The sequence below is a fragment of the Eumetopias jubatus genome, unplaced genomic scaffold, assembly GCF_037043125.1.
Source record: "Eumetopias jubatus isolate StellerSeaLion01/CBP00866 unplaced genomic scaffold, mEumJub1_p1.0 scaffold_16, whole genome shotgun sequence".
NCBI lineage: Eukaryota > Metazoa > Chordata > Mammalia > Carnivora > Otariidae > Eumetopias > Eumetopias jubatus.
This window is the reverse complement of record NW_028274822.1, coordinates 50,204,845-50,218,116: the sequence shown is the minus strand read 5'-3', so window position 1 is coordinate 50,218,116 and position 13,272 is coordinate 50,204,845. Positions and strand designations below refer to the sequence as shown.

Below are 13,272 nucleotides of genomic sequence, written 5' to 3'. Positions count from 1 at the left end.
AGAGCTCAAATGGTACCAAATGCTAGTGTGTGCAGTAAGTTCATTAGTCCCCGTGTGTCTCCCTTAATCCTCTTCCTGTCTCAACAACTTACCTTTTTAAAATGTTCTATGTATCTACCTACCAATGCATATTAAAAAGTAATGAAAGAAATACTTATTTTAGAACATGAAACCACACGAGAGGGGAGGGTTAAAGAAAAAAAATACCCAACCCTCACAACTTAAAAATTTATATTGTTTCTGAGTTACCACTTCCAGCATATCTTGCTTTTGATGCTTCATTTTTATCTTTAAGATTCCACACTGGGAAAACCTCCTTTTATTGTGTTTTTCTGGGCTTTCCCATCAACAAGCAAAACTCATGTTTTAAGTAAAATGCTGTTAGATTTAGTAAAATTTGCAGAGGTCATCCAAGGACTTTCCAATTCTAAGATTTTATCATTCTTTTTTTCATTTCTAAATTTTGAAATAATTATACATTTTAGGAGGTTGCAAAGAGAGTACTAAGAGATTTCATGTACTCTTCCACTCAGTTTCCCCTAACAGACACATTTTATGTAACAATAGTACAGTAACAAAATTAGGAAATTGATACTGGTTTAAAGTGTGTGTAGTTCTATGTTATTTCAGCTCATGTGTAGATTCACACAACCATCACCACCAGTCAAGATACATAACTGTTTTATCAGCACAACCAACTCCTTCCAGCCAGCCACTACTTATAACTGCACACATCACCCTTCTCCCACCAACCATATCCCTGGCCTCCATCTTTATAATTTTGTCATTTTTTTGAGAATGTTATATTAATGGAATCATACAGTATGGACCTTTTAGAACCGGCTTTTTACACTCAATATAATGCCCATGAGATCCATCCAAGTTGTGTTTTATCAATAGTTCATGCATTTTTGTTGCTGCGTAGTACTCCAATGCATAGATATATCAAAGTTGGTTCAACCATTCACCTATGGTAGGACATTTTGATTATTTCTAGCTTTTGACTATTACAAATAAGGCTACTATGAACAGTAGTATACAGGTTTTTTGAGGATGTAAGTTTTCATTTTTTCTGGGATAAATGCCCAATAGTGCAATTGCTGGGTCGCCTGGTAGTTGCATGTTTAGTATTTTAGGAAACTGCCAAAATACTTTCCAGATTGGCTGTACAATTTTACATTCCCGTCTATAACGTATGAGTGGACCAGTTTCCCTATATTCTTGCCAGTTTCGGTACTGTGCTATTTTTTATTCTACTTGCTGTAATGATTATAAAATGATATCTCATAGTGGTTTTATTTGCATTTCCTTCATGGTTAATGATGTTGAGCATCTTTTCATGTGCTTGTTATCCACTGTCTTCTGCCAATTTTCAAATGGGATTATTTATTTACTGTCGAGCTTTAGAGTTCTTAAATAGTCTAAATAGATTCCTTTGTGAGATACGTAGTTTGCAAATTATTTTTTTCCAATCTATACCTTGTCATTTCATCTTCTTATCATGGTCTTTCACAGAACAAATACTGTTAATTCTGATGAAGTCCAATTTGTTGAATTATTTTCCTTATGTGGATGTTTGTGGTGTCATGTCTAAGAACTTTTCACCAAGATATAAGTCTCAAGGATTTTTCACTTATTTTTTTCCTAAAAGTTTTGTTTTTATGTTCATCTTTAAGATTTTTTTTTTTTATTTGAGAGAGAGAGAATGAGAGAGAGCACATGAGATGGGGGGAGGGTCAGAGGGAGAAGCAGACTCCCGGCCGAGCAGGGAGCCCGATGAGGGACTCGATCCAGGGACTCCAGGATCATGACCTGAGCCGAAGGCAGCCGCCCAACCAACTGAGCCACCCAGGTGCCCTTTATGTTCATCTTTAAATATATGACCCATCTTGAGTTAATTTTTACATAAAATGTGAGACTTGAAGTTCATATCTTGGTCTATGAATATCTAATTACTCCAAGCACCACTTGTTAAAAATTGCTTTTGCACCTTTGTAAAAAATCAGTAGGCTGTAAATGAGGGATACCGATCTGTGGTTTTCTTTGTAGTACTCTCCTGGTGAGATTTGGTTATCTGGGTAATTCTAGTTTCATAAAACTCACTGGGGAGTGTTCCCTTCTTTTCTATATCCTGGAACAGATAGTGTAGAATTGGTATTAATTCTCCTTAAAACATTTGGTCAAACTCTCTAATAAAACCACCTGGTTCTGGAGATTAGTTTTTGGGAAACTTTTTTATTTTTATTTTTTTTAAAGACTTATTTGAGAGAGAAAAAGAAAGAGCATGCACACGTGCGACCTGGTGGGGGAGAGGAAGAAGGAGAGAATCTTCAAGCAGACTCCCCACTGAGCATGGAGCCCCACGTGGAGCTCAATCCCACAACCCATGACTTCATGACATGAGCCAAAACCAAGAGTTGGCTGCTTAACCACTGAGCCACCCAGGCACCCCTACTTTTTGGGAAACTTTTAAATTATGAATTCACTTCAATATTTATATAGGGCTATTCAAATAATCTATTTCACATTATGTGAGTTGTGGTAGTTTGAACTTTTGGAGGAACTAGTCCATTTTACCTAAATTTCACACTTACATGTTTAGGATTGTTTGTAGTATTCCTTTATAATCCTTTTGATTATCTGTAGGGACTCTAGTGATATGCCTGCTCTGTTTTATTCCTGATACTGATCATTTATGTCCCCCCCCTTTTTTTTTACCAATCTTGCTGGAGGTCTGTCAATTTTCCAAACAGCGGGCTTTTTGTTTTCATTGATTTTCTGTATTGTTTTTATTTTCAATTCCACTGATCTCTGCTCTTATCTTTATTTCCCCTTCCTTCTTCTTGCTTTGGGTTTATTTTGCTCTTCTACAGTTTTGAGGTGGGAGCTTAGATGACTGATTTGAGATTTTTCATCTTTTTTAATGTGTGCCTTTAGTGTATAAATTTCCCTTAAGCACTATGTCAGCTACATCCCACAAATTTTGATGTTTTATTTTTATTGTTCAAGTATTTTTTTAAAGATGAAGAACCATAACTTATTTTATTATTAAGGTATAGTTGACACACAATGTTATGTTAGTTTCAGGTGTACAACACAGCAACTTGACAGTTCTTAATGTAAGTGTAGTCATCATACACATTATTACAATATTACTGGCTATATTCCCTACGCCATACATTTTATCTTCATGATTTATTTATTTTATAACTGGAAGTCTGTACCTCTTAATCCTCTTCACCTACTACTTCACCCATATCCCCAGCAACCATCAGTTTGTTCTCTGTATTTAAGAGTTTTTTTGTTTTGTTTTCTAGATTCCACATATAAGTGAAATTATATAGTATCTGTCTTGCTCTGTCTGCCTTATTTCACTTAGCATAAAAACCCTCTGAGACCATCTATGGTGTTGCAAATGGCAAGATTTCATTCTTTTTATAAGCCATAACTCTTTAACGTAACTTTATGAGGGGGCACCTGGGTGGCTCAGTCTGCTTCTCTCCTCTCCTTCTGTCCCTCCTCCTGCTCATGCTTTCTCTCTCTAATAAACAAATAAATCTTAAAAAAAACAAACATAAACTTTATGAGACATAATTAACATTCCAACATATTCTTTCACTCCCCTTAAGACTTACTCTTTGACCTATGGATTACTTAGAACTGTGTTGTTTAGTTTCCATATGTTTGCAGATTTGCCCGATATCTGTTAGTCATTCTAGTTTGATTACATTTTGGTCAGAGAACACACTCTATGATTTTAAATTTTTTTTAATTTGTAGAAGTTTGTTCAGAATGTGCTCTATGTTGGTATGTATTCTTTGAGTGCTTGAAAAGAATGTATATTTTTGGGTGCAGGATTCTGGAACTGTTAAAAAGATCTTGTTGGTTGATGGTGTGGTTGAGTTCTCCTGTATATTTGCGGATTTTCTATCTATAGAGTGATAGTGGAGTCTCCAACAGTAATTGTGGATTTGTCTATCTTTTCAGTTTTATCAGATTTTATTTCACATATTTTGTAGTTCTGCTATTTGGTGGATACAAATTTATGAATGCTACGTCTTCTTAGTGGATTGATCTTAACTTTAATCTAGCATACCAGAATTTTATGTTTTTTAGAAATGAAATATCCAAAGCTGAGGATTTGCAAAATGGATTTCTTACATACTCAGAGCTAAGTAAGTAGTGCTAAGTACACAATGACCAATGGCAAGTTGGTGAAATAGACATATTTGTATTACACGTGTATGTATGTATGTATTTGTATGTATTATATGTATATGCATATCCAAAGCTACAAATGAAAAAAAAAACAAGACATTGACAAATACTATTCCTTAAGAACAGAGAAAATTAAGACAGCATAAAAAACACTTCAGAAAGACTAAATCTAAAAAAAAAAAAAAAGGAAGAGATCAATAAGGCTATAGAAAGTATATTTCTTTTTAGGGTACTCTTCATACACATAGTGGAAAGATAGTATAAGCTGATCAAAAGGAAGACAATGTATTATATATTTGCAAAGAAACATCTGAATCATGATATGTTTCCCTAATAAAAACTTCTTGTGGGGTGCCTGGGTGGCTCAGTCGTTAAGCATCTGCCTTCGGCTCAGGTCACGATCCCAGGGTCCTGGGATCGAGCCCCACATCGGGCTCCCTGCTCAGCGGGAAGCCTGCTTCTCCCTCTTCCACTCCCCCTGCTTGTGTTCCCTCCCTCACTGTGTCTCTATCAAATAAATAAAATCTTTAAAAAAAAAAACCAAAAAACTTCTTGCTAGGTGACCATGGAAAACATGAGTAATTCTAAAATCAATACATTTCCCAATTCATCACATAAAATTATGTTAATGTCAGTCCTTTTAAAAAGGATTTTTTTTTTTTACAATTTAAAATTGTACTCTTTCCTCTTTCCTATTTGTCTTTTTCTGCTGTAGTTCCAGATCCCATTCTCTTACTCCTTTCTCAAATGTTAAGAACCACTGAAATGAAATTTATGTACTAAAATTTCAACATGGTTCTAGAATAAAAGTACATATACAAAGGAAACTAAAGTATAATCTAATCTGTATCATTTAAACCTGCAGTTCCTAAGTAAGGCCTTCATCACAGTTCTTTGACTCTGTCTGTATTTCAACCTATAAAGTTTAAATGTAATTTTCTTAGAAAACAAAACAATCTGAAAAAGGAAGAAACTCTCAAAAAAGGAATCTTCTGATTAGAAAACAAAAAGTACCTCTTCATCCAATTCTTTCATTATCTTGTCTAGTTTTATGTTTGAAGTTCTGTAAAAACAAAAGCAGTATAAATTAGAAATATGTTTATTTTTTATTGCCCAGTGGTGGAACACCACATTCCTTACTTTCCCATTTAACTAAGATGTCTTAACATCTTTGGTGCTATGGATTCCTTTGGCAGTCTGGTGAAACCTGTGGCCTTTTCTCAGAATAATATATTTTAAAACGTAAAATAAAATATAGGATTAAAAACAAGCCAAAAATATATTAAAATTCAGTCTTAAATTTAAAAATGTATGGGCGCAACTGGGTAGCTCAGTTGGTTAAGCATCTGACTTTTGATTTTGCCTCAGGTCATGATCTCAAGGTCATGAGGCTGAGCCCTGTGTCAGGCTCTGCATGGAGCCTGTTTAAGACCACCCCCCCCAACACACACACACACTTGCACACAGGCTCTCTCTTTCTCCTTTAAATGAATGAATGAATAAATAAATAAATAAAATATATGTTTCAGTAATATGTGTGCTTCTTTATTAACTCATTAAACCACAAGATCTAGCGGTAGTAATTTCAAAGTCGTGATGAGCACAAATGGTATTTAGAGATAACAACCATAATACATGAAAATATTTATGGTATCAGTAATAAAAAATTCACAGCTACTGCTAATAAATGTAGATTATTGCTTTTGTTCATAGTGGAAGGAAATGCTGAATTTTCGTTATACGTTATGGAAAACACTCACTTTTTCTCATCCAAGTTTAAGAACCCTGAATTCCATCCATGCACCCTCTGGGGGAGGCCTATGGATTCCAGGTTAAGGATCCCTGATTCCTCATGCAATACTTGATAATAAACAAAAATTAGCTATTTAAACTTTATACAAGATTAAATAATGAAGGGCAAGATGGCATATATAACTGAGTAAATGTATCATGGAACAACCTAGTCAGAACGTTGAGATAAATTGAAAGTGTATTTATTATCTCCATCACAATCTGTTTTCTTTGGCTCTGAACATAACCCTAGGCTTCAAATCTGCATGTACAATGTTTTACACGGATGCTTCAAATAACTCACTCAGCATGCCCAAAATGTTATTCCCTCTGCTCCATACCCTTACCCATAATACCAGTTTGTTTTTACTCTAGGGGTCCCTAAGAAAGGACATAACCTAGGAATCATCCTTGACTCATCTTCCTCCTTCATTTCCATTTAGTTGAATAAATGTGAAGTGCTGCCAACTAACCAGAGTTCTTTTTAAAAAGAAAATGTTATCAGTTTTTTACTTAGTTTAATAACTTTCAAGATTTTTCCATCATCTTTAGGATACATTCCAAATTCCTTAGCTTGTCAAAAACAAAGTCCTCTAAGACCTAGATTCTGTCAACCTTACCACCCCCCATCTCAGGCTTCCCTTCTCTCCCCAACACTCTCCTACCATTACGGCCACTTTGACCATTCCTTCTTCTTTGAATCGATACCCTACACTGCCACTATCACTAGTTTAATTTTGTATGAAGAAACTTCTCAACATATTTATTTCCATTTCTTCCCCTTATTTCCATATTTCATACTTAGAAATTCTAGAAATTTGCATATATATGTGTTTTTCTGAAAAAAGTTTGTATTATATGTATTTAATCTATCAGGAATGGCATGCAATGAGACATTTACTTGTTTCCTCCTTGGCCCAATCACAAAATTGCCAGTTTTCCCAATTCCATTTGTTGAATACTTAATCTCTGCATTACCTCTGTAATACCACCCACAAAAAAATATAAAAGTTGTTTGTAGTTAATAAGTAACTCAACATTGTGCTAGGTTATTTCAAATAATTTTGATTATACATTTCATAAATATACAGATTCTTATTAGATTTAATGAATTTTAACATTTAATAACATTTACATTTTAGAAAGCACCTTATTTAAAGATTTTATTTATTTATCTGACAGAGAGAGACACAGCAAGAGGGGAACACCAGCAGGGGGAGTGGGAGAGGGAGAAGCAGGCTTCCTGCTGAGCAGGGAGCCCAATGTGGGACTCGATCCCAGGACCCTGGGACCATGACCTGAGCCAAAGGCCGATGCTTAACAACTGAGCCACCCAGGTGCCCCTAGAAAGCACCTTATTTAATGTAAACTAATTTGCCCTTTCAGTCAGCTCATTAAAATGGCAGAGAAAAGTAATAAATCAGGCATTAAGTGAATCAGCATTATAGTTTTTTAATAAAGACTGCCAGAAGCAAATGCATTTTAAATATTCTGAGCACAATATGTCTATAACTAACGCCAACATGAATATTACTTTCCAATTCTAGCCAAGACATTCTTCATTGAATGTAAATAAGCAGCAACCTTTGTATCTCCACCTCATTTCCAATTACTTTTCAAGTGTTTTATAGAGGGTAAGTTTTAAAATAAGTATGTGCTATACAATTTTTAATGTTAAAAACATGTAAAGTACATTCTCACCTGCACTTCTGCTCCATTTCATCTTTTAATTGCATTTCATTATGCAGCTGTTCTTCCAGCTTATAAATTGTTTTTTGCAAATTTTCCTGCTTTAATTAAAAACAAAACAAAACTCATCCTACTAAGAATGTTCATAGAGAACTTAAAAATAACAAGTTTATGTTACCATTCTACCTCTGTTCAAGAGGGAGTTACCTGGTTCAATCTTATCCTTTTTCTTTCTATCTGAAATTACTATTAACTTAATAAGCATTTTCTCAACACCTAGAAATGTGTCAGGCACTGTAAGTAGGCATTAGTAATATAAAAAAATTAAGAAGATTTGGTCCCTGTGCTCATGAAGCTAAGAATTAAACAGAGGGGCATAGAGGAATAGGAATAGGAGGAATAGGAAGGAAGAGAACATACAATAATCCAAAGACACACACACAAATATTAGAATATAATGTGGTGATCATATGGTTATATATGAGGAGTCCTGAAGGAGGGAATTCTGCCAGGAAAATATAATGTTTGAGGTCAGGCCTATAAGATGAAAATATTTACCAAGTGGAGAAGGTGATAGAAAAAAGGCATTTTAGCCAGAATGAATGAGTTCAAAAGTAGAGAAGCAGAAGAAAATATATTTTGTAAATGGGAAGAAATCAAGAGCATAGAACGTAATAGAGAGAATGAGTCTCATAAAATCTGAAAAGGTGAGTGAGACCATGATTTTTGTATGCAAAAATTATAGTTAGGGACCTTAACCCATAAGCATTTTAAAAAGGGAAACATAGTACATCACTTCAGTAACAGGTGAACAGGAGTAGAGGGTAGACAAATTCTAGTCAAAGTAACCAGTTAACAGGCTTTTGAGACAATTCAGGCAAAAAAGTATATAGGTTTAATATGAGGCAGAGGCTACAGGAACAAAGAGGAGGAAATGGATAACTGTGTCAGTCAGAAGGTAGAATTTACAACCTAACAGCTGATTAGAAATAAGAGATGAAAAAGTACAGCATAGGGAATATAGTGAATAACATTATAATAACAATGTATGGTGACAGTTGGTAACTACACTTATTGTAGTGAGCATCGAGTAATGTATAGAATTGTCAAGTCACTAAGTTGTGCACCTAGAACTAATGTATCATTGTATGTCAACTACACTTCAATAATACAAAAATTTGAAGGATCAAAGTAGGATTATGAAAAAAAAGTCAACATAAGAAAAAAAGAAAGGCAGAAAGAAAGAAAAGGAAGGCAGGCAGGCAGGAAAAAGAAAGAAGAGAGGAACAGATTACCATACGAAAGATAGGGAACACAATAAGAACTGCTGGGGAGGGGATAGAGAGAGGAGAGCTATGGGTTTAGCTCTGGCCTAGGGTAAGAACTGAGAAGCACAAGAAGAGAAATCCAGTCAGAGAGAGAGAGAGAGATACAGGTCTGGAGTTTAGAGGAACAAGCTGCACATAAACAAGATTACCTACAGAAAATGAGCAGAAAGCAAAGATCAGAATCACCTTGAGAAACATTTAACTAATGGGGAGGGAGGGTGGGAAGAAGGGGAAGAGATCCTGCAAAAGGGACTGGAAATAAAATCTAAAGCGGTGGGAAGAAAACAGAAGGAAATAATGGGAACATGAAAGAATTATGGAAGTTCCAAGGAGGCGGGATTAATCCGTGTCATTTGCAGCAAAAAAGAAAATTAAGATAGGAATGAAAATTATTCATTCTATTTGTCAACTGCAAGACTGTTCATTAGCATCTTTGCTGGAAGGCTTTAAAGGAAGAGTTGAAAATTAAATTAGTCGACTTTTCTATTTATCTCTATGTTAACAGAAACAGTGGAGACACCAAACTTGTCTACTCGCCCTGTGATCTTCCCAGAGAAAAGATAAAAGGTGCTATAGCAGCAGCCAGTGACAGGAACTTCTGGCAATCACCACTGAACAAGATCAGCCCAAAGAAAACATGATTCCACTAAGTATTTTTTAAAGTCCTGTGTACCACTAATCCTACAGGTAAGTAATACAGTGACAGGTGGGTTACAGTAGCTCCTTACTGTCACCTTCCCTAGGTCAAAGGTTCTTTCAAGATTTCTGACCCCGTTAACTATGTAACTTGGGAAACAGCTCTGGTGAGAAGAGAATTTAAAAGAGAGATGGTCAGAACAGCTAACAAGTCCTCACACAGTCCATTCTCCTTTTTTCCATTCTCCCTTCACATTGCATGTTCTCTTAATTTAAAAATAAATGTATCAAGGAGAAAGAATTACATCAGCTTTTAAAAAATGATTGCTACCTATTCCCCTCGCCCTAATATGTAGGCTACAGTACAAGAGTTCAAAGAATGCTCCAAGGATGGCCAAATAATTGTTTCTAATATTTTTTTAAGTAAGCTCTATGCCCAACATAGGGCTTGAACTCACAACCCTGAGATAGAGAGTCTCACACTCTACCAACTGAGCCAGCCGAGCACCACAATTACGTCTAATATTTTTAAGAAAAGTCCTGGTCAACCCAAAAGGACCTTCTGAAATCTAAGTAAGTTTTTTTTTTTTAACCTCTGTCTCAAGAACATGAGCCATACGGACAATAAAAAGGCCTCCTGTCTCTAATATTTACTTATAACAGTAATTTTCAGTGGACAAATTAGATGATGCTGACTATACTGGTTATTCTTCCATTTACTCCCTCTCCTTTCTAGCCATGAAATCCATCCTCTGCCCTACTTTTGCCTTGCAATCTACAGATTGCATTACCTGGATTCTATTGTCCTGTGATTTTAGGGTTCGTTTTAACATATGGGAGACACCAGCAGGAAATCAGAAGGTGGGAGAAAGAAAGTACTCATTCTCCCCACCCTTTTATTGCCATACCACGTTCTATATTCTATGTTCCTCTTTGATGATGGTAAGGCTTTTCTGAGCTGTGGTAACAATACTTGTCTCTTTCTGTCCCTTCAGACTGGGGACAATAGCTTCCACCCTGTTGTTAATCAATGGGTGCTTTTGCACCCTTTATTTATTGCTCCCCTTGACCCTGCTCATAGCACTGTAAATAGCCCTTTCACTAAACTCTCTTAACGAATGAACAAAATGTGATATATTCATAGACTAGAATATTCAGTCTTAAAAAGGAATCAAATTCTGATACATGTTACAACATGGAGAAAACTTGAGGATATTATGGCTAAGTGAAATAAGCCAATCACAAAAAGTCAAAATTGTATGATTCCACTTACATTAGGTACCTAGCATAGTCAAATTCACAGAGACAGAGACAGTAGGATAGTGGTTACTCAGGGTTGCAGGGAGTAGAATAAAGAGTTTAATGTGCACAAAGTTTTAGTCTGGGATGAAGAAAAAGTTCTGGAGACAGATGGTGGTTAGTTACATAACAATATGAAGGTGATTAATGACACTGAACTGTACACTTAAAAATTAAATTTTATGTTATGTATATTTTATCACACATACAAAACTCTCTTTAGTTAAGTCTTCTGAATGTATTATCTGTTTTCCTGTCAAGACCCTTACTGACAAAATGATTTATCATAAATTCCTAATTCCAAAGATCAGAAAGACTGCCACTGTCAGTATGTGCAGCAATTTATAGTTTACTAATTACCTCCACATAAAATATTCCACTTGATATTCAGGCAAGAAACCAAGTTGGAAGGAGACAGTAAGTAAAAAGTGTTATCAAAATCAAGTTCACTAACTACACATTCAGATGCAATACATGTTTAATTAATATCATGTACACAAAATACACCATCCACAAAACAACTTTTTAAAAAATAATAAGAAAATACCTACCAAGCTCTTATCCACATTGGGGCTACTTCGGTTATCATTAGGATTTGCCGAAGATAAGTATCTGAGAGGAAAAGAGTTTTTAAAGGTAAAAAAACCAAAAGACTCTTCAATATTCAATAACAACCAGTAATATATACTACGTGCCTATTTTTTTGTTCAGTATTGTACTTGCTATGCTTTTTAAAAATTGAGTGCAAGTTCATAATTCTTTATTTTAGAAACATAGTACAGAAGTGATACATATGTTAAATAAAACCCCGTTAGGTTAGAAGCAGCACTCTGTAATCATACCTTACTATTCCTGCAGCAAAACGTATGTAATTGTTTTGGTATGGTATATATCCATACCAAGTAGGATAAACAAAAACCATAAAAAGTCTCAAGTTAGTTCAGATTACGTTTTTAGCCATGAGAGCATATTATGGCAGCTTTTGCCACCAAACAAATTTTGTGAAAAATGCTTTCAGTTTTTAGAGCTTTACGGTTTTATTTTTTTATTTTTATTTTTTTAAGTAGGCTCCATGCCCAGGGTGGAGCCTAACACGGGGCTTGAACTCACAACCCTGAGATCATGACCTGAGCTGAAATCAAGAGTCAGACACTTAACTGACTGAGCCACCCAGGCACCCCAGTTTTTAGAGATTTTTGGATTAGGGATTGGGGATAAGGAATTGTTGACTTGTAAAGACACGAGCACAACTTCTCTCTCTGCCCCAATTATTCTTCAGCCAAAATGATATTGCCTTTCTGGGCAAAAAAGAATAAGTTCCTTTAAGTACCATTAAACACATATAACAGTGCTCTAAACAAAACAAAACAAAAACAGGAAAATATGTCACTTTTTATATTTTCCTTGGGAAATTATTCAGATCAACTAGAGAATCAAATAATCAGGAGGCAGTAACAGGCACTAAGTAACAGATTTGTAGAGAAAAGGTTCCATATAACAAATGACAAATTCTAGATTTAGTACAACTTCATTCTGTTAACTACTGAATGTCTCAGAAATTCAGTGTGAGATTGATTCCACATCATGTAATATAAAGAAAAGCATATAGCAGTGCCAGTGGAATCTGAATTAGATAGGAAAACAGACCATTTGATCCCTAAGATATCTTCTAAATTGTAATATGCTGTATAAATTGAAGTTAATATTTGGCCTCTGCAAAGTTAATAATATGACTTTCTCTGAAAGCAGCACTGGAAATGTAAGGACATCACTTGTATACATCCATTCATTCTTCCACTTTTTGTCTTCTTTTTTCTTTCAAAGTTATTTTAAATATTATATTGCTGCTTTCATATAGAATCTGGTCATTTAGGTAACTTTTTTTTTTTAAGATTTTATTTATTTATTTGACAGAGAGAGAGAGAGAGACAGTGAGAGAGGGAACACAAGCAGGCGGAGTAGGAGAGGGAGAATATTCTCCTTCTCTGCCAAGCAGGGAGCCGATGTGGGGCTCGATCCCAGGACCCTGGGATCATGACCTGAGCCGAAGGCAGACGCTTAATGACTGAGCCACCCAGGTGCCCCAATTTAGGTAACTTTTTATGAGAGGTTTTAGATTATTATAAATGTAGCCAGAAGTTTAACCTTTAAACTATTAAAAATCATTCTCCATTTAGCTATATTTCAGCAACAAAGATCTCTTAGCCTTTGTAATTGAAAGTATGTTTGGATTTCAGGAGAAAGAATTTCCGAAGTTTTCTATTTCATCCAGTAACTCAAAATTATACTTACATATTATCATAAAACCAAT

At 35.2% G+C, this 13,272-nt stretch overlaps 1 protein-coding gene across 5 annotated transcripts in view; it reads right to left on the bottom strand.

Moving 5' to 3' along the window:
- The window catches only part of ROCK1 (Rho associated coiled-coil containing protein kinase 1), a 153,013-nt gene that overhangs the window by 57,054 nt on the left and 82,687 nt on the right, over positions 1-13,272 (bottom strand). For 3 of the 5 annotated variants that reach the window (XM_028092520.2, XM_028092522.2, XM_088019568.1), the window contains exons 11-13: positions 11,513-11,573; positions 7,711-7,799; positions 5,233-5,281 (exon numbers count right to left, since the gene is read on the bottom strand). In XM_028092520.2, the coding sequence (XP_027948321.1) occupies positions 5,233-5,281; positions 7,711-7,799; positions 11,513-11,573 (199 nt within the window). The remainder of the gene's footprint in view (positions 1-5,232; positions 5,282-7,710; positions 7,800-11,512; positions 11,574-13,272) is intronic. The other 2 variants (XM_028092521.2, XM_028092523.2) reach the window with 2 other exon arrangements.